The sequence below is a fragment of the Conger conger genome, chromosome 8 (assembly GCF_963514075.1).
Source record: "Conger conger chromosome 8, fConCon1.1, whole genome shotgun sequence".
Taxonomy (NCBI): domain Eukaryota; kingdom Metazoa; phylum Chordata; class Actinopteri; order Anguilliformes; family Congridae; genus Conger; species Conger conger.
This window is the reverse complement of record NC_083767.1, coordinates 53,147,839-53,170,276: the sequence shown is the minus strand read 5'-3', so window position 1 is coordinate 53,170,276 and position 22,438 is coordinate 53,147,839. Positions and strand designations below refer to the sequence as shown.

Here is a 22,438-nt window from a genome sequence, read left to right as displayed (position 1 = left end):
ACATACATGAAGGGCTGTTCTAAACAAAAATACAGTCATATAGTCAAGTGCAAAATGTATTTTTTATTTATTTGTTTTTTTGGGTTAGAGGAGGGATATCGGAAAGGGGGGGAAATCAGTAGGGAGGACTAAGGGTATACACATGAGGGGTGGAATTGAAACACTTTCTGCTGGAAGTAGTATTTAAGATAAATTCAAAAGAAACTGAAAAGTGTCCTTTTACTATTAACAATATGGTCAATGTTTTTCTACATTTAACATTTTTGCTCATTATAGAAAATGGGTGACATTCTGGAAGCAGACATTCCAACATACTTAGTTGCATCCATTGACTTATGGGAGGAGAGGAAGACGACAACCATCAATCGAATGCATTACTTCAAACTCCGTCATGTTCCCATTATATAAATGAAAGCCATTTTTAAAAAAATTAAACAAAAATAAAACAGTACTTTTAGATTATAGATCGTGTTTAATTAGGCAGTTAAAAATACAGCTACAATATAATCTAAACAAGGACAGTGTGCAGTTAAGAGTTTGACTGGAGTGAAAGTAAACTTCATATCATTCAGAATGCTGCTTGCAGGCAGTCATTACAGGTGTAGCTTTTTCATATCACTGCAGTGTGTCCGATGGACAGGCAGTTATTACAGGTATGGCTTTCATATCACTGCAGTGTGCCCGATGGACAGGCAGTTATTACAGGTATGGCTTTCATATCACTGCAGTGTGCCCGATGGACAGGCAGTTATTACAGGTATGGCTTTCATATCACTGCAGTGTGTCCATCGGACAGGCAGTTATTACAGGTATGGCTTTCATATCACTGCAGTGTGCCCGATGGACGGGCAGTTATTATAGGTATGGCTTTCATATCACTGGAGTGTGCCCGTTGGACAGGCAGTTAGTATAGGTATGGCTTTCATATCACTGCAGTGTGCCCGATGGACAGGCAGTTATTACAGGTATGGCTTTCATATCACTGCAGTGTGCCCGATGGACAGGCAGTTAGTATAGGTATGGCTTTCATATCACTGCAGTGTGCCCGATGGACAGGGAGTTACTATAGGTATGGCTTTCATATCACTGCAGTGGACCTGACGGGCAGTTTTCATATATCACAAAGTCTTAAGTTATAGAATGGCCGTCCCAGGTCTCCAGATCTAGTGGGTCAGTTAGGCCAGTCACTTGGTTTTCCAGGCTCCAGTCGCAGTAGAATGGCTTACTTCACTTGTCCTTCAGAACCAAAATTGCCTAATTTCTGTCTAGTTCTTATGAACCCACCAGTTGTCCCGCACATATTGTGGCAGAAGGACTTAGATTCTTCCTTGGCACAAGTTTCAGACATGATTACACTGTTCTCAGAACAGAGCATGCTACCTGCATATTCAGACAGGAGGCGTCTAACAAAGTCTCACTTGCGATTAGTCAAGTATATGGTTAAGTATGGTACATTCTTTCCCACACCGCCACAGAAAAAAGCAGGTGTGAGGCACAGACAATATTCCCTGGAACAAAAAACACTTCATTGTAGCATCACTGTGGCTTCAGGATGACCATGGTCATCCATTACCCCATCAGAGACGACGGACGTTCCTGACAATCTGAGTTGACTGGTTTGTCTGTGTCATTGCTGCAAGAGGACACTAGTTTTATTTCCAGACAACAAGACATTCATAAGTTTTACATAATTCATACTTGGTATATTCATACTGGATAGAATATTGTGTCTAATTTCCACTTACTTGAGAAGTTCAACTGATATTGGAAGCTGTTTGTAGCAAAGCTCAGGGTACCACCAGGGTTCTGCTGGTAACTATTCTCTATGTCATCACTGGACACACTGCATCTGTCCTGTAGCACAAAAGGTTATTTAAAACTTGTTACTCAGGGTTGCAAATGTATACATGACAGGCACATAACTGCATAACCATGAAGGGCATCTCACAGGATATGTATGGATATGTACAGGGCGGCCTGTAGCGTAGTGGTTAAGGTACATGACTGGGACACGCAAGGTTGGTGGTTCGATCCCCGGTGTAGCCACAATAAGATCCGCACAGCCGTTGGGCCCGTGAGCAAGGCCCTTAACCCTGCATTGCTCCCAGGGAGGTGTAAGAAACCCGCCAAATACACCAAAAGGCGGAAGCATCCGAGAGGTGAAGGAAACGTGTAGTTTGACCAATGCTACTGGAACAGGGTTAATTAAATTTTGTTCTCGTTTTTCTGATTCCAAAAGATAAGTTCAACTGCTCCTCTGTTCTAACAGTTCAACAATAGGAACTGCAAATGTCCACCAATAGTGTGGCTCTATATGATCGGTATCTATTTGTATAGATGCGGATGTGCCTGTGGCCTGTATAGCCTACAATTATACACTTAGTATGTATCTTGTGACGGCACTGGTGTATAGGCGAGTGACTACGGGGTGCAGGTATCCTAGGTTGTCTATGTCTGTTAGGACTCTAAACTGTGCAGTGGTGCGAGCCAAGAGGATGCAGGTTCAAATTAATACAATTTATTAAACAATGTGCATTGCAGAAATAGAATGACAATGTGTTACAAGAATTACAAGTTGTAATATGAATGTAATATGAAAGTGCGCAGGAGATCGTATTAGCGAGTCTCCTTGAACCATTCCACGTTATTACAGCTGGATGCTGACTCACAGGTAACTTGCATTACCTGTGGTTTATTCCTACAAGATCTTTATTCAGCAACCAGTGTACTACACCACCAATGACACCAAACTATTTCCCACATCATTAGCTATCTAAAGACACCAAACACTGTATGTGGAAAACCCATGGTTTATACAGTGCTATTTCAACTCATCAGTTCTGGGAGCATTCCACTGAGTGGCAGAATTGCGCAGAGGCAGCACAGTGATGAGAGCAATAGTCCTGTATTGTCTTTTCATCAAACCTTGCTGACCCTGTGTCAACATGGTCACCACATTCTGTTTCCTTTTGGGGGTCTGCAAAGAGGCACACTTATGTAAAATGCAGAGGATTGTCTCCTGCTTAATCTAATCAACTGGACATCGCTCTGGATAAGAGCGTATGTCAAATGCCATTAATGTAATGTAATGTTCTCTGAAAATGGGGATTTCTATGGAAAAAGTTCAGATCCATTTGCTGAACTTTTTACCTCAGACCCAGTTTACCTTGACAAAATCTTTCCAGGCCCCGTCAACATCCATATACTGCCACCGGTGTTGTGCCCCCGCAGAGCTGTCGAGACAGGGAGGGAGGGAAACAGTTTCTCTGAGAAACTCTTCAGTAGTTGCTGACAACCAGCAATGCTCAACAATAAATGTTTTCTTTTTCATACCCATGGGCATTTCAAAATGATTGACGTGCTCTGCAGATGAACAATGCTAAAGGCAGCCATATTAATTGTACAAAAAACATCAAGGGATCTCAAAGAACCTGCCGTCACCGCTCTGCACAAACCTACCCGAGAACTGGAGTGACCCCTCCTGCCTCTGCGTTTCCATTCAACTGGGGACTGTTCTGCTGAAGCCTCCTGACAGCTCTTTGAGTCCCAAAGGCATCATTGGTCTGACACATCCCTACAAAGACAGTCAGTCTTGGAGTACTTTCGACTTGTATTTCACAATGTACACCTGGAAGAGGAGAACACGTCTTCCTCGTGAAGTGGAGGGGGCAGGTGGCCTACCTGCAAAGTCGAGTGTGTATGTGTATCTCCCGGCAGTGAACTTGGCCTGGCCCTGTGGGTTCAACTGGTAGATCCTCTCAATCTTCAAGCTGTCCATTGTGCAGTTCTGTGGAGACAGGGATGTGCTGCGGTGTTAGTTACACAAGACACACAAGTGTGTTAGTCACAAAGACTGTTGAGACGTATCTCTCGGTTATTCTGCTCTGCAAGGGACTCTAGGTATGTGTGTTAGTTTAAAGAGTATTGCAGTTTACTACAGCATCTACTCTCTTACTTTAGTCTCTGGTTAGCTATCTAGTCAACTACCCAGAAAACTCAGTAAGCAAGCTAGCCAACAAGCCGATCTGGCTAGCTGGTCATTCTGGTCAGCTAGCTAACAAGCTAGCTACACAGATTTCAGATTTAAACTGGCCAGCTTGTACAGCTTGTACAAAAGGCAGTATCCTCTCCACTTGACTAGATTTTGTTGCTGCAATGGCCATTAAATATATTGGACAAAACTGAATTGGATGCATCCAATCTGATTGCTATATGCCAAGTACAGAAAGACCATTGTATCTCTAATATTGGAGAGCACAGACTATTATGAACAGCTGGTCATATGGCCCTTAGTGGGGCGACATGGCTCAGGCAGTAAGAGCAGTCATCTGGCAGTCGGAGGGTTGCTGGTTCGATCCCCCGCCCGGGCTGTGTCGAAGTGTCCCTGAGCAAGACACCTAACCCTCAAATGCTCCTGACGAGCTGGTCGGCGCCTTGCATGGCAGCCAATCGCTGTTGGTGTGTGAGTGTGTGTGAGTGTGTTTATGAATGGGTGAATGAGAAACATCAATTGTACAGCGCTTTGGATAAAGGCGCTATATAAATGCCTACCATTTACCATTTACCATTTACCATTTGGTCCTTACCGGAGTTTTGTATTCAGTCCACATGCCCTCGTCACCCATGAACTCCCAAGTGTAGCCAGCAGAGGGAGGCAGAGGGAGAGCCATGGCTTGTGGGGGCGCTTGATGTGAGGAGGGGGATACAAACCTTAAAAAATAAATCAACAGAGAAGCAGTGAAGCACACTACAGCCAGTGTCTTGGGAATGTTCAATGCAATGATGCAAACTCTCCCCTGCTCAATACAGTCTTGTACATTCATCCTATAGGCTACTGAAGTCTCCCTGTCACCCTTATCTTTTCAGTCTTGTGCAAACTTACACACTCTATCCCTCAGTCTAATGCAATCTCATATGCAATAACACCTCTGGCATAACACCAGTGGGAACAAAACAGTTTGTTTTTAATTAATTCAATTTTGCTTTTTCATATATTGAATTTGCAACAGTTCCTATACTTATTTAAATTTTTACTAGTTTATCCAACCATTCATGTACCTCCCCAATCAATGTTGACATGGTGACTTGATTCTGTAGCTTATTTCATGAGGTTCCACACATGCAGTATGAAACTGATGGTTGACTGATACCCAGAGTTCTTTCCGGAAACTTAGAAAAGAGTTTGCGAAGTGGAGAATACCTGTACAACTACCAAATTCTTTGCATCATCACTTATTTTACAGTGACGATGCAAAGAATTTGGTAGTTGTACAGGTATTCTCCACTTTCTAAACTCTTTTTCATGCCCATGGGCATTTCAAAATGATTGACGTGCTCTGCAGATGAACAGTGCTAAAGGCAGCCATATTAATTGTACAAAAAACATCAAGGGATCTCGAAGAACCTGCCGTCACCGCTCTGCACAAACCTACCCGAGAACTGGAGTGACCCCTCCTGCCTCTGCGTTTCCATTCAACTGGGGACTGTTCTGCTGAAGCCTCCTGACAGCTCTTTGAGTCCCAAAGGCATCATTGGTCTGACACATCCCTACAAAGAGAGTCAGTCTTGGAGTACTTTCGACTTGTATTTCACAATGTACACCTGGAAGAGGAGAACACGTCTTCCTCGTGAAGTGGAGGGGGCAGGTGGCCTACCTGCGAAGTCGAGTGTGTATGTGTATCTCCCGGCAGTGAACTTGGCCTGGCCCTGTGGGTTCGACTGGTAGATCCTCTCAATCTTCAAGCTGTCCATTGTGCAGTTCTGTGGAGACAGGGATGTGCTGCGGTGTTAGTTACACAAGACACACAAGTGTGTTAGTCACAAAGACTGTTGAGACGTATCTCTCGGTTATTCTGCTCTGCAAGGGACTCTAGGTATGTGTGTTAGTTTAAAGAGTATTGCAGTTTACTACAGCATCTACTCTCTTACTTTAGTCTCTGGTTAGCTATCTAGTCAACTACCCAGAAAACTCAGTAAGCAAGCTAGCCAACAAGCCGATCTGGCTAGCTGGTCATTCTGGTCAGCTAGCTAACAAGCTAGCTACACAGATTTCAGATTTAAACTGGCCAGCTTGTACAGCTTGTACAAAAGGCAGTATCCTCTCCACTTGACTAGATTTTGTTGCTGCAATGGCCATTAAATATATTGGACAAAACTGAATTGGATGCATCCAATCTGATTGCTATATGCCAAGTACAGAAAGACCATTGTATCTCTAATATTGGAGAGCACAGACTAATATGAACAGCTGGTCATATGGCCCTTAGTGGGGCGACATGGCTCAGGCAGTAAGAGCAGTCATCTGGCAGTCGGAGGGTTGCTGGTTCGATCCCCCGCCCGGGCTGTGTCGAAGTGTCCCTGAGCAAGACACCTAACCCCCAAATGCTCCTGACGAGCTGGTCGGCGCCTTGCATGGCAGCCAATCGCTGTTGGTGTGTGAGTGTGTGTGAGTGTGTTTATGAATGGGTGAATGAGAAACATCAATTGTACAGCGCTTTGGATAAAGGCGCTATATAAATGCCTACCATTTACCATTTACCATTTGGTCCTTACCGGAGTTTTGTATTCAGTCCACATGCCCTCGTCACCCATGAACTCCCAAGTGTAGCCAGCAGAGGGAGGCAGAGGGAGAGCCATGGCTTGTGGGGGCGCTTGATGTGAGGAGGGGGATACAAACCTTAAAAAATAAATCAACAGAGAAGCAGTGAAGCACACTACAGCCAGTGTCTTGGGAATGTTCAATGCAATGATGCAAACTCTCCCCTGCTCAATACAGTCAATACAGTACATTCATCCTATAAGCTACTGAAGTCTCCCTGTCACCCTTATCTTTTCAGTCTTGTGCAAACTTACACACTCTATCCCTCAGTCTAATGCAATCTCATATGCAATAACACCTCTGGCATAACACCAGTGGGAACAAAACAGTTTGTTTTTAATTAATTCAATTTTGCTTTTTCATATATTGAATTTGCAACAGTTCCTATACTTATTTAAATTTTTACTAGTTTATCCAACCATTCATGTACCTCCCCAATCAATGTTGACATGGTGACTTGATTCTGTAGCTTATTTCATGAGGTTCCACACATGCAGTATGAAACTGATGGTTGACTGATACCCAGAGTTCTTTCCGGAAACTTAGAAAAGAGTTTGCGAAGTGGAGAATACCTGTACAACTACCAAATTCTTTGCATCATCACTTATTTTACAGTGACGATGCAAATAATTTGGTAGTTGTACAGGTATTCTCCACTTTCTAAACTCTTTTTCATGCCCATGGGCATTTCAAAATGATTGACGTGCTCTGCAGATGAACAGTGCTAAAGGCAGCCATATTAATTGTACAAAAAAGATCAAGGGATCTCGCAGAACCTGCCGTCACCGCTCTGCACAAACCTACCCGAGAACTGGAGTGACCCCTCCTGCCTCTGCGTTTCCATTCAACTGGGGACTGTTCTGCTGAAGCCTCCTGACAGCTCTTTGAGTCCCAAAGGCATCATTGGTCTGACACATCCCTACAAAGAGAGTCAGTCTTGGAGTACTTTCGACTTGTATTTCACAATGTACACCTGGAAGAGGAGAACACGTCTTCCTCGTGAAGTGGAGGGGGTAGGTGGTCTACCTGCGAAGTCGAGTGTGTATGTGTATCTCCCGGCAGTGAACTTGGCCTGGCCCTGTGGGTTCGACTGGTAGATCCTCTCAATCTTCAAGCTGTCCATTGTGCAGTTCTGTGGAGACAGGGATGTGCTGCGGTGTTAGTTACACAAGACACACGAGTGTGTTAGTCACAGAGACTGTTGAGACGTATCTCTCAGTTATTCTGCTCTGCAAGGGACTCTAGCTATGTGTGTTAGTTTAAAGAGTATTACAGTCTACTACAGCATCTACTCTCTTACTTTAGTCTCTGGTTAGCTATCTAGTCAACTACCCAGAAAACTCAGTAAGCAAGCTAGCCAACAAGCCGATCTGGCTAGAGCAAGCTGGACATTCTGGTCAGCTAGCTAACAAGCTAGCTACACAGATTTCATATTTAAACTGGCCAGCTTGTACAGCTTGTACATTTCCCAAATAAAAAAATAAAAAAAAGTATCCTCTCCACTGGACTAGATTTTGTTGCTGCAATGGCCATTAAATATATTGGACAAAATGGATGCATCCAATCTGATTGATATATGCCAAGTACAGAAAGACCATTGTATCTCTAATATTGGAGAGCACAGATTAATATGAACAGCTGGTCCTTACCGGAGTTTTGTATTCAGTCCACATGCCCTCTTCACCCATGAACTCCCAAGTGTAGCCAGCAGAGGGAGGCAGAGGGAGAGCCATGGCTTGTGGGGGCGCTTGATGTGAGGAGGGGGATACAAACCTTAAAAAATAAATCAACAGAGAAGCAGTGAAGCACACTACAGTCAGTGTCTTGGGAATGTTCAATGCAATGATGCAAACTCTCCCCTGCTCAATACAGTCTTGTACATTCATCCTATAGGCTACTGAATTCTCCCTGTCACCCTTATCTTTTCAGTCTTGTGCAAACTTACACACTCTAGCCCTCAGTCTAATGCAATCTCATATGCAATAACACCTCTGGCATAACACCAGTGGGAACAAAACGGTTTGTTTTTAATTCATTCAATTTTGCTTTTTCATATATTGAATTTGCAACAGTTCCTATACTTATTAAAATTTTTACTAGTTTATCCAACCATTTGTGTACCTCCCCAATCAATGTTGACATGGTGACTTGATTCTGTAGCTTATTTCATGAGGTTCCACACATACAATATGAAACTGATGGTTGACTGATACCCAGAGTTCTTTCCGGAAACTTAGAAAAGAATTTGCAAAGTGGAGAATACCTGTACAACTACCAAATTCTTTGCATCATCACTGTAAAATAAGTGATGATATACAAATCTATATATTGCAGTGATTTTAAGTAATATTTTATTTCTAGTCTTAAATAAATTCTTGTCCCTGAGTTTAGGGTTGTTTTTTCCTTCATTCAGCATTTAAAGCAAGTCGCGGGAATATCGTTTCATAAACCTATAATCAGAACAGAAATCGTAAAGTGGGGATTTCGTCAGATATCATCTCATGCATAATAATAATCTACAATAGCAGGTCTTAGTGAGGTCCTGTGTGATACTACTACTTTGAGCTCTAAAATGCCCCATATTAAGGGTAAACTCCACTGTCTGTCCCTCAGCACCTGTGATTGGTCAGGTTACCTCTGATGGGCGGGCTGTCCGTCAGCCTGAACCCGTCTCACAGACCTCTGGGTTCCTGTCCTGCTGTTGGTCTGGAGCATTCCTGAAAGACAGAATTTTTACTCCAGCAGGCAAGAGTGTATTAAAGTGTATACAGTAGTTTCAGTTCATTAGTGCTTTATACATGTTTTAAATGCACATATGTTTAATTTCCAGATTGTACAGTTCCATTCGTGTATATTTATCTGTCAAATTCAGTGTGTGCATATTTTACAAGTCACTGAAGTGCATCTGTGCGTCTCACCTGTGAAGTTCAGAGTATATGCAAATTTCCTGCTGTTAAATGCCATCTGTCCTTGAGGGTTCCTCTGATACCATCTCTCAATCTTATCACTGTCCACTGAGCACCTCTGCAGAAACAAACACAAATCCAATTCACAGACTGATCCACATGAGAATAAGGAACTTGAAACTGTATGTACAGTAGAACCTCTCAGATATTAAAATGATCAGAAATATAGGTCAGAACTATGAAATGAAGAACTTTGAAAATCTAACACTTGTAATAATTTATTGGTTGCAACCATTACTTACAGAACTGTAGCTAAATATGCCACTTACATTTGTGTCTGCAAGCCTTGAAGTTGATAACCAGTAACTAAACCAGTGTAAGAACATCCGATTATTTTTCACCAAACAATATGTAACATTTTATAACCCTTTATTTAAAATGCAACTTTCCCACATTGTTCTCTTGATACAGCACTATGAACCCCTTGTCTGATTTTGATAGTAATTCCAGTTTTTTATACTTACAGAAAATAGTTTAACATCAGTTATAATAAGGACCATGATAAGATGTAGTAGCATATATTTCAGGATTTACCTGTTCTGTTGACAAATCAGTCAATACTACCATCTCAGTTTGAGGTTCCACTCGATCATGAGTGGGTGGAGTAGGTGAGGACGTCTATGTGAAAATCATTATCTCACCGGTGAGCTGTAATCGGTCCAGATACCCTCATCTGCTTGGAACTGCCACTTCCAGCCTGCTCCAATGTGAGATGCACTCTGCTGACCCTGAGGGACCTGAGAGGCGCCTGCTGGGCTGTAGAGAATACGGTCACATCTAGAGTTAGAAACCGGGAGCAGTCACATCTAGAGTTAGAAACCGGGAGCAGTCACATCTAGAGTTAGAAACCGGGAGCAGTCACATCTAGAGTTAGAAACCGGGAGCAGTCACATCTAGAGTTAGAAACCGGGAGCAGTCACATCTAGAGTTAGAAACCAGGAGCAGTCACATCTAGAGTTAGAAACCAGGAGCAGTCACATCTAGAGTTAGAAACCAGGAGCAGTCACATCTAGAGTTAGAAACCGGGAGCAGTCACATCTAGAGTTAGAAACCAGGAGCAGTCACATCTAGAGTTAGAAACCGGGAGCAGTCGCATCTAGAGTTAGAAACCAGGAGCAGTCACATCTAGAGTTAGAAACCAGGAGCAGTCACATCTAGAGTTAGAAACCAGGAGCAGTCACATCTAGAGTTAGAAACCGGGAGCAGTCACATCTAGAGTTAGAAACCAGGAGCAGTCACATCTAGAGTTAGAAACCGGGAGCAGTCACATCTAGAGTTAGAAACCAGGAGCAGTCACATCTAGAGTTAGAAACCGGGAGCAGTCGCATCTAGAGTTAGAAACCAGGAGCAGTCACATCTAGAGTTAGAAACCGGGAGCAGTCGCATCTAGTCTTACTGGGAAGTCACATCTACAGTTAGTAACTGGGAGCAGTTCCAGTCTCAGGTACTGAATGCAGTCACATTTAGAGTCCCACATACTGAAAGCAGTTACATCTGGAGTCTTACTTACTGGGATCTGTCAGATGTGACAGTCTGAGATACTGGGTTAGTTTTCATTACCAGAAACAGTTAGTCACAAAGCTAACTTGCTTAAATAACCGTAAATATTATAAAAGCTTTTTTTTTTACCTGTTGAGTTTTATGACAGAGTTCAGCTTTGGGCGTCGCCTCACTCTTCTTATGATGCCCGTAGTCATGTTCGTCTGAGTCATTGCTGGAAAAATTGAAAATAATTTGTATTAGAATCTTTCCCGACCAAACAGCCTAGATTGGTGTTATTAACTGTAACTCAAATACAAAATAAATACAGTGTGTCTGCAATCCAGCATTGAATCCAGCATAAATATAAAAAATAAACGCTATTTGCTTTCAGTATGGTTATCGGTATGCACTTTGCACTTTGTTGTATGTTGCTTACGTGTCTGCCAAATGGCATTAATGTAAAGTAACGTAATGAGCATACACACCATTCATGCCACCAGAGATAAATGAAATCTCACTATTACTATTACTCATATATACTTCATATAAGGGCCATATCACATTATCCTGAAATTTGAAAACTTTGAACACAGATTGTTGTAACCCGATAGGAAGACAATTTATTTATGATGGAACAATTTCCCTGCATAATATTGTGTTTCCCAATCTTCCAGTGTTACCCGCTAATCATACCTCATAAATCTGAAAACTCTTTACATCCTTTACCCGGTCTCTGAAGAAACGATTCATTGAAGACTGCCTTCAAATAAAACAATCTAATTTAATAATCTGTAATCTACATAATGCGGTCTGTTAAGAGATTTGGATGATTCCAGAGTGGACATAAGAGACCTTTGAAAAGCAGACAGTATTACATTGTTACTATATTTGTCTTGTGGGTTGGCACTCACTGTCCTGCTTTTAGACGGGGAATATGGTAGCAAAAATTGCTAGATGCTTATTACATTACAAAGCAGTGTATAGCTTATGTATAGTATATCTACAATAGTGTATAGTAATAGAGTGTATTCCTCTCAGACATAGGGGAAGTTGCAGTAACAGAGCACAGGTGCAGTAACTGTGTGTCAGAGTGCAAATGCTGTACCATGGATATCTAGGCTGTAGGAAAACTTCCCCACTGTGAAACTGATGTCACTCTGATGACTGGAGTACTGCTGCTCCAGATCACTGCTGCTCACTGAAGCCGTTCTGCTGGAGGAACCCTGGAGGGGGAGGGGGAGGGGGAGGGGGAAAGGGAGAGAGAGCAAGAGAGAGAGAGAGAGAGAGAGAGAGAGAGAGAGAGAGAGAGAGAGAGAGAGAGAGAGAGAGAGAGAGAGAGAGAGAGAGAGAGAGAGATTTAATGGCATTTAGTAAAAACTCTTATCCAATGACTTACAAGTCCAGTTGATTTTGCTTCAGTCATCATCACCGGTCAAAACTAAGAAAAGCTCAAAAAAGTATACCAATGCTGATGATAGAAGTCAACCAATAAAAGACCTGAGCTCACCAGTTGACCTTCAACACAGCATTTGAATAAGCTGGCTACAGCCAAATGAAGTGGGGTAAACCTGGCTTCATTTTCTGATGACAGAACCACACCATTGCCTGCAGAGTCCTGCAGCACTGTGATCTCGGAACATGCAGCCTTCGATGTGATATCACATGCTTGGTTTATGAGCAATCACACTGCATTAGGATGTATCAGGTTCCATGTAGCAGAAAAGGATATTAAATCCTTAGCTGAGACTCAATAGTATTTGAAACCCACTTACCTGTGATCCATACTCATACCACTGCCGGTTGTCATTGTAGTACCACCCCATCTCCTCCATCTCATCCTGGGCCAGATAGATTTGTCGCCGGACATACAGTTGAGACCCCTGCACCTCCATCTTGTCAAAATCAATAAATATACGTCTGAAACAAACAATGCAAGGCAGGTGAGTTATGTTACAGCTTTGGGAAGCCTGCAAAAAAAAAATTAGTGTTCAACCAATTAGAGACATAAACCAGATGTCACATTTGTTTACCCTTTTTTTCTCTTTTTTTTCTTTTTTTTTTTTACAAAAAAATACTCTTACCCATAATTCGCAGTAAAGATCTTTATCCCTCTTGCCCCTGGCTGGCAGTAGTGCGCCTCGATCACGTGGTCGTTATTAATATTCATCCACTGCTGTCCATCATTTAGTTGCCACAGGTACTGATGCCTGCTACCTGCTTACATTAAATCAATAGAATTTACAATAAGCCCATCTAAAATGCGTTAACATTTATATATATCATATATACATATCAATACGTAGTCTACTTGCCAGCAATGTGAACCCCCAAAACTACTCCAATATTGTCAAAAACGGCCAAGCAGTTGCTGGAATATTGTCCATTTAGGTGATTATGCTAATTCATGCTAATTATGCAAACTGTCCAACATATACAAGTTAGCATCCGGCAGTTTCTAAATGCTGGGGACCCATACTGTACATTTCTAACATAAAACTTTGGGGTACTCAACATTTCCGGGTTCACAATAGGGCGCTATAGGCTGGAAAATAGACTAACCAGAAAAAATAATAATAATAATAATATTTACTTCGTGTAAACGTAGCAATTTGTAACTGGGCCAGAGTTTCCCACACGTACCTGCGGTAGGTTGGCTATGATTATCGTTCAAAATACCCTGTGTAAGAACGTTAAACATTAGTTGAAGATGAAACAAAAAAACAATACAATGTCACCGATTACTATGAATACGTCCGGCGACGTTCTCATTGCTTTGTGTGTGGCAGACATTTGGATATATAGCTCACCTGAACTTGACTTCCGACCGCATAAACGCCAGACACTGCAACAACAACAAAAAATCGTAAAAGTAACCAACAACGGAATACAAACAGAATATAGCCTACTATTCGGGACCACACATTATCTATAATTTATTTCACTGAGGAAACCCTGACAGCAAGCGACTCCCGGCCGGATCTTTCCCGATCCTGGCCCGAAGTCAGCCGCTACCGGCACAGAGCCGGTCCGGAGTCACTTGCTATCTGGGAAAGAGCCTCTAATAACCGTCGGTTAGTTCCTTCAGATTGCTATTTTATTTGTTAAAACAATGTCAGTTAGGAAAACTTACTCTCTGAAGAAACGAAGTACGATGAAAACAGTCTTCCGATACTTTTTGTTTCGGTTTAGGAAAATGACGTGACAAGGCAGCAGAGGACGCCCATATGCCGAAACAGGGCAAACATATTCAAGACATCAACGTTTAGTTTAATATGTTTGTATTATAGCCTATAATGTAATGTCCAATCTTACCGCTTCAGTCTGCTCATCGAAAATAGCGTTGCTGCCCATTTGAGGATGCTGATGACCAAACAGTATGTCGATTTATTCATTTATTTGGAAGCCTGTGCCTCTAATGCCAGCTTCCTTTTATCTAATTTTTCTGCCCCTCATTTTACATTATCTTGTCCCCGGCTTTCGTTGACCATCTCACTGCTAGGCGCTACTTTTTCATTAGTCTAACACGCATGTTAACGCGGCGGGACGGATGGTGCAAGTGGTTAGCACTGCCGCCTCACAGCAAGGAGGTCCTGGGTTCGAATCCCCGTCGGCTGGGGCCTCTCTGTGCGGAGTTTGCATGTTCTCCCCGTGTCTGCGTGGGTTTCCTCCGGGTACTCCGGTTTCCTCCCACAGTCCAAAGACATGCAGGTTAGGCTGATTGGAGAGTCTAAATTGCCCGTAGGTATGAGTGTGTGTGAGTGTGTGAGTGAATGAATGGTGTGTGTTCCCTGTGATGGACTGGCGACCTGTCCAGGGTGTATTCCTGCCTTTCGCCCAATGTATGCTGGGATAGGCTCCAGCCCCCCTGTGACCCTGTTCAGGATAAGCAGGTTAAGATAATGGATGGATGGATGGCATGTTAACGTGCATTAACTACATTGATTGTGATTGGCCAATGAGCCCAGTCCCAGAACAGGCACGCAGCACGCTCTCATGCGCACTACAAATGGCAGGCACACAGAGAGGGCAGGTAAAGAGAGACGGGGCTGGTAAAAAAACTTTATGGATTTTTTGATGGTCCAACGGCCCACCGAGATTTGTATCGGTATGCCTGATGGCCAGTACACCACTGGAGAGATCCCAACACCAGGATTATTTACATTGCCATCAGGGAGTGGTCCTGCAAGAACCATCAGTCCTTCAATAGTTCTACAGGGCTCACATGCCACCTAAATAGGTTACCTGCAAGAAAAAAAAAACCCTTCTCGAAGTAACATAGCTTGTGTCCCAAATTGTCCACTATTTGCCTATATAGTGCACTGACATTTGAGACATTCAATTTGTCAGTCTTGTGAAGTAAAAAAAAAACAAAAAAACATTCATCACCAGCATAACACACTGAAAGTATCCCGCAATCCACAGCAAAAAACCAGAGAGCAGCTACACTTCAGAAGTTGCTATTGATGCCTTATGGACAAGTATGCTAAACATGCTATATTAAGTCAGCGAACAACCCTTGTGCTAACATGATGTTTTAACATAGACTTTCCAAGAAGTATTCACATTTTTCTTGAGTAAAAAATCAACAACATTAAACAACCATTTTATTAAATTATCTAACTAAAGTTCAGCTTAGCAGGCAGACCTGGGTGATGCTAGAACCAATTGTGCATTGGCCTGAATGGCTACTGGCTGCTCTCAGCACTGGAACAGATTTGATATCAGACTTTTTCATATATTTTATGTATCATGCTTTATGATGTCTGATCAAACAAAACAATTCACTGAAGAAAGATATAACACAATGAACTGAATGACCCACACGTGAATTGGAGCTCATGATTTTAATGGACAGTTTTATTTAGTTATACTGAAACAGGAGGCCCTCACTGAATGACATGATAAACATTTTGCAGCATTACATTATGTTGATCAGAATATATAGTGCATTAAGGCAGTCTAAGAGCACTTGTACAAAATTGAACAATGTGCATTTAATCAGTAACTAACTAAACTAACTAAAAGGCAGTGACTGTCTAGAATACCAGATTTCTATCATTACATTACATTCATTACATTACATTACATTAATTTGGCTGACGCTTTTTATCCAAAGAGACAATCCTCCTCGAGCCACCGACCTTGCCATGTTCCTTAACCACTAGGCTACAGGCCGCCCTATCAGATAAGCTCTTGTATTAATGAACAATTAACTTCTGCTACACTTTTGTTAATTAACAATATACATTGGAGTGTCCAATCCCTGTACTCCAGGGATTGGCTTTGATTGTCCACACACCTCGTTCAAGAACTTCATTGGCTGCTGATTGGAAGGAAACCACAAATACCTGCAGACACTGCAGCCCTCCAGGACAGGAGTTTGACACCCGTGGTTTAAAATAACCACTGAAACCAGAACAATTTCCCTTCACAACCAAGCACATCGAGGTAATAAGCAGTTATTTATCTCATCAGCATTACCTTGACACAGTGGGAAAGGGGGTATACATTAATAATACAGGTACAGACAGCTTTGTCTGTAGGAAGGTAAAGGTTTAAAAGCAGCAAGTACAATAATGCTGTGCTGTAATGTAGGCATTTTGTGTGAGAACAATCTCCCTGGTAGTTGTGGTTTCTGAATGTGAACCCCATTTCCATGGCTATGGAGTATTCCATTCGAATCCTATTTAAGGTAAACATGTCCCTTTTGTTTTCAGGCAGCACAGAGATGATGGCAGCACGAAAACAATACAAACTGTTATCGCAATGCATTATGGGCAGTTATGGCTGGACCCGTCTCACCCTGCGTCTCTTCTGTGAGCTCTGATTCGTCTGAGTCATATCTGTGGAAGAAGCAAAATGTACAGATGTCTGGGAAAGGCACATGGTGACAGGGTAGTGTCTCATTTACCAATGGCTGTGATTTTGTTTCAGTTTGTAGAATTTATGGATGAACTCATCAAAATGTAGAGAGATCTATTCAGTACAACCATGTAGAGACGGGGCAGCCAGAACCACCTAAATAGTATCCTGGCCCACACATTTACCTTGGCTGAACACCCACGCACCTAGGTAGTTCTCACCCACCTAGTTCTATGCAGGCTCAACTAATATTTCTGATTATGCTGCTATGCTGCTGATGCAGTTTCAGTGGTTCACTTTCACATCCTTTATGGTCGGACAGTTAAAAGAACAATTATGTAACTGTTTACATGTACACTCTAGGCTAGCAATCGACTAGCTTGTTACAGTAAGCTATTTTGGGCTATTTCTGGGGGTTAAAAGTGCAAATACGACATTAGCATTTTTGAATGCTGCAGTACTATAGTTATTAAAGAACGTATGTGTGTTTTAGATTCACAGCTTTGGCTCACTTATGGCTTTGTTGTATTACACTTCATATGGTTCACGGAGGACAGTTCATGCTGCATCTAGAATCACAATTGCCCAGTCTTGATCATCCGACATAAGGTGTTCATGTGGGCCTTTCCGGCGGGAAGCTCGTATAGACCTCGTATAGACCTCAGATGGTCTCGTATAGACCATCTGACACCATTCATATGCAGGGTTATTCTTGCAAAAAAAAAGAGAAAAAAGAGTATCTTTCCTGGATCTGTCTAATTTCTGTTCTTATGTTTCAATGTGACAGTGAGTGCTTGATATGTGGAGCTGTGACAGCTGCTTATTCCTGGTCCTACATGTAGGCGTTGCTGCGTTCAGGATGTAGTGGTGGCTACTTTCTACACACACGTACCAAGGAGGTTCAGTAATGGATACTCGCTAATGAGTAATTGTACCTGAGAAGTCCAGAACGTAGCGTTGGCCACTAACAGTGAAGTTCATGGAGCCCCTTTCATTGCGCTGGAACTGGGCTTCAATATGAGCACTGGTGATAGAAGCCTCTGTATTTGTTCCGCTCTGAAAAGGCACAAACAAGAGTTTCTACAGTGTCCTGGGTCTGACAGCTTCAACAGTGTATCTCCTACTGGCAGTTCAAGTAAATCAGATAGAGATCTGCTGTATTCCATTTAAGTTGAGGCAGGGCATCCGTTTTTAGTCTCTCACCCTGTGTTTGAAGATGTACCACCTTCCACCGTCTCCCTCAAACTCCCAGGTGACGGGAGACCCACCCTGTCTCTGCTGTGGCGGCATCCTGTTGCTGAAATACAATGGGACAAAAGTCAACTGAGTCCCATCTGCTGGCTAAGACAATGAAGAATTAAAGACAAAATGGAAGATGGAAATGAATGCCTACCACTTAAAAAAAAAAAAAAAAAGATACATACTCAGCGATAATTTTGAACACTTCAGACAAACATTTGGTTTTACTGAGAGTTTTGGAGGACGAGTGCAGCCAGAAATAGAAAGCAAAGATATTCCGCATGTCTAGATCCCACAAGTGTGACCCCACTTACCTCCCTCTGTTCTGGGGCATCTTGAAACGGGGGCGTCGAACCACATCTCTCTTCCGTCCACTTGCCGAATTCTCCTGACACATACCTGTTGACAGGAAACAACAGTAGCACAAGAATGCCACTGGATCAGTTGGAATACCAAAACTAGTTTTCATGTGTATTCAAAGCAATGGTTGTAAAAACTTCAATTTCAATTTCAGGCTGCACCTCTGAAATTGATCCGGTAGTCAGTCGTGTCAATGGTAAATTTAAGTGAGCCCCTTTGATTTTTCTGGAACTTCTTCTCAATTCTGGAGGATTGTACAGGGGCAGCCTTTCCCTTGGAGTTCTAGTAAATACAAAAACAGTCATTCCATCACAGACCTAATCTCTATGACTCATCAGCAGGTATGGCTGGTTCTTCATAGGCTCCATACTACACACAGATAAGTGTACCTTCTCTCCATACTGGACCCAGTCATGCTTATTGCTGCAGTACCAAAGCCACTCCGTCTCTAGCCCTGGCCGGGAGGAATTCCAGCGTCGAACACGTATCCCAGTTTTTTTGAGTACCTTCATTTTTTTAAAATCAATGGAGATTGACCTGTAGCGAGAGAACAAGCAGTACACTCTCACTGCTCACAGCTCGGGAATGTTGATTCCATTCATCAACCAGTCAGTCTCAACATTTTCCCAGCCATGTTGCTGATCCTGAGGCGACATACCCAAAGGGAGTGTTGTACAGCTTAATGCCACTGCTGCTGGGCTGTGAATACTGGGCCTCGATGATGTGGTCATTAGCGATGTTTTTCCAGCCATTTCCACAGTTTATCTGCCAGCAGTATGACATTCCATCAGTGTCCTCGTCCTCTGTGAGTGAGACACATGGTGAATGGTCTGCATTTATATCGCGCCTTTATCCACAGAACATTAAAGGTGAGACACCACACCGGCTATAGGCGTTCAGGGAAGACACCAAGCAGAGAATCCCATTGTACAGGCAGTTCATTCACTCACTGCAATGGGTCTGTTCTATACCCCCCCCCCCCCCCCTCCCACCGCCACCCTCAAGGGAAGCCTAGGCGTAGATCCATCTTGGCAGTGCTATACCTCCTGCTGAAGATCTCCTCCTCCTGCTTCTCCTCCCCCTGCTCTGACTCTCGTCGGCAGAAGACTCGGAACCAGAGTTAGTGGTGTGGCTTAAATCACATTGGGAGTTGTAGCGACACTTTCCTTTCAGGAAATTCTGGCAAACATGCAGGTACTTGCACTTCCTCCCATCTTTGCAGTAACCCTTGTTATAGAATTTACAAGCCTGTTCAGAAAACAACAGGGACAAAGCAAGAAACCGGTCAACCCATGCAGTGGCTGTATGCGGTACACAGTCATGCATTTTAGACATGAAATCAGAATAAAATGGAGAGAAGGAAAGCAATATGCACTGCTGATTTGTTTTTCCTCTCTCTTCAGCACACCACCTCCTCCACCTCAGTCCTCCTTCCCTGCTGATGACTTAGCTGATTTTTTTGATGAGAAGGTCACAGACATCCACAGATCCTTTGCAACCACTGCCCCCCTCTCTGTGCCCCCCCCCCCAGGCCCATCCCTTCCATTTACACTTTCTCTCCCCCTACAGACTCTGATGTTTCTCAACTCCTGCTCTCCCACTGCCCAACAACCTGTGCCCTTGACACACCTCTTCAAGCTGCACCTCTCCCTGTCCCTCCCTTCCTCCCTGTAAACCTGAATTGTTGTCTTTCTCTGATATTTACTTGTTTATTAGGATGTTTAGTTTGGCTAGGTAAGCAGTTTGTTCATACATCCACGTGTTGCGGTATTACAATGCGGTAAACAAAACAAAAATCTGATCCAATAGGCCCTGGCCCTTATCTTTGTTGTGCAGTCAGTTAGCATTTGAAATTGTACTTCCCTCTAGGGTCTTTCAGTGCACTTATCCCCGGTTATGGGTATGCACTTTGCACTTTGTTGTTCGTCGCTCTGGATAAGCCAAATGCAATGTAATGTAATGTGTAACACTTGAGAGATCAAGAACCCACATTACTGGGCAGTCCTTAAATGGAACCAGCAGGAAGAAGAAGTTTACAAGAAGGTGAATGAAGAAGAGGAGGGCAGACACCTGTCACACAGAAATCCAAGTGTAAAGCCAATGACAGGACAGGCCAGTGCTCACTGGGAGAAAGAAGATCAGATCCATACACCAAACAGACCTTCAGGGGAGTCCAAAAGGCAACATATCACAAGCAGGTTGGCGCCATACCCAGTTGTACCAACCTGTTTAGAAGCTGACCGTGATGGTCGGGCTCCCGGCTGGGACTCAGAGCCACTGTCTGAGTCGGAATTGTCACTCTCACTCTCAGAGAACTGGCTAACAGTCTGGCTAACATCATCTGAGTCACTATCCTCAGAAGGGCCTGTGAGAGAACCACACAGGAGAACAAACGTTTTATGGGAAATCTGTCTTAGACGCAGAAAGGCGCTGTATTACAAAAATGCAATAAATAAAAATACATTAACCTGGAAAGCTACAGCATCATAAGTACACATCGTACATAACTGTAATTCAACTCAACACACTTTTGGACGGCATCTTTGTGGATTTTAATGAGATTTAGTATGCTGATTTGGCCTTATAAGAAACCCCTGGAACCAAATTTACCCTCGGATTGTTGAACTGGGAGATATGGGCTAAGAAAGTTCGCACTGATTTGCGTGACTCCATCTCTGATGTCTCCATTACTGAAGGTGATTATATGTATTCAGTTGAAGGGAGGGTGGTAAAACAGGAAATAGTCAAACAAAACCGTGTGAAAAATTAAAAGACCTATAAAGTCATTGAGTCACGCAAATTATCGCAAACTTTGTTAGCCTCTCAGTGTTATTTCGTTTCGCTTTCAGTTTTTAATTTTTCGTTTCTAGAGCCAAATCAGCATGCTAAATCTCATAAAAATGTGTCGATGCGGTACAAGTGTTTTGAGTTGGCAATAACCATAAGTCTCATCGATTGCCTACATTATGGATATTTTCTCGTTTTGTTTGAAATGTATACCTCCCTCCTCCCTTCCTTATCAATGTAATTTCAAAGGTGTGTTGTCATCATGAAGACAACATAAAAAGAAACCATCGTCCTATTTGAAAGGCTTGAAGGCGTATTCAGTGTTCATATACATTATAAAACTTGCCAAACCTCAAATATGAACTTAAATCGGTTAGTACAATTAAACGTGGACGCGCTATCTAGCAGCTCGCGACGAGCGATAAGAGAATAGACTGACACGTTCGAACAAACAATCGACTCAAAAATATTATGTTAGCTATACTTACAATTTCACAAACTTAATAAAATAAAGAGTCTTTCTGGGCAATAATGTCTTACTTACCTGCATTACTAAAGTTCGATGCCATTGCTACTTCCAGATCGCTCTACAGTGAGTTTGAAAACTTTCGGTTTCATTTGACTGGAAACTAGGCGAATTTCCATAGCTGCTAGTAATGTCATAGCTGCTAGTATGCTACAATGTAAACATCAATAGAGCGTAGCCTATGATAGGCCTATACTTGTTTCAAAAAACAACTAAAAAAACAAAAGTTTGATTGTACACATTTAAGATATTGATCGTAATTATTATAGAGTTCGTGGACGTTTTGCAGCATTTAGAATGCACACGCAAATTACTGTATAGCCTACAATTTAAGATGAGAGTTAGGAAGACAATTTGTAAGTGTTTCACCTCACTAACTGTTGACTGACAAAAACCGGCAGACGCTGCCGGCCCCCGGTGCTTGAATTTGACATATCTGCTTTAAACCAAGGATGCAATTTCTGTAGTGCAGATTGAGATAAACCAAAATGCTGGTTTGCCTAAAATGGCGATTTGGCCAAAAAACAAACAAACAAACAAACAAAAAAAACATTACAACATTTGTATAGTGTAATTGTCAAGCCAAGTCTTTCCTGGGACACTGTGTTCTGCCAGGGA

General features: G+C 42.6%; 1 protein-coding gene across 1 annotated transcript; it reads right to left on the bottom strand.

The window, feature by feature from the left end:
* Positions 1–43: 43 nt before the first annotated feature.
* LOC133134498 (uncharacterized) lies at positions 44–22,177 on the bottom strand. Its single transcript, XM_061250700.1, has 32 exons — positions 21,839–22,177; positions 20,733–20,872; positions 19,551–19,755; positions 19,166–19,310; positions 18,897–19,044; positions 18,669–18,789; positions 18,462–18,546; positions 18,112–18,205; positions 17,844–17,964; positions 16,849–16,889; positions 14,177–14,219; positions 13,854–13,888; positions 13,687–13,723; positions 13,128–13,260; positions 12,819–12,963; positions 12,152–12,269; positions 11,194–11,278; positions 10,206–10,320; positions 9,517–9,622; positions 9,234–9,315; positions 8,248–8,371; positions 7,625–7,730; positions 7,403–7,517; positions 6,553–6,676; positions 5,655–5,760; positions 5,433–5,547; positions 4,587–4,710; positions 3,682–3,787; positions 3,460–3,574; positions 3,167–3,233; positions 1,746–1,854; positions 44–1,633 (listed from the first exon to the last, which is right to left on the bottom strand). The coding sequence occupies exons 1-32, from the start codon at positions 21,861–21,863 to the stop codon at positions 1,578–1,580; spliced, it is 3,291 nt and encodes a 1,096-aa protein (XP_061106684.1). The 5' UTR covers positions 21,864–22,177; the 3' UTR covers positions 44–1,577.
* Between the last annotated feature and the right edge of the window lie 261 nt (positions 22,178–22,438).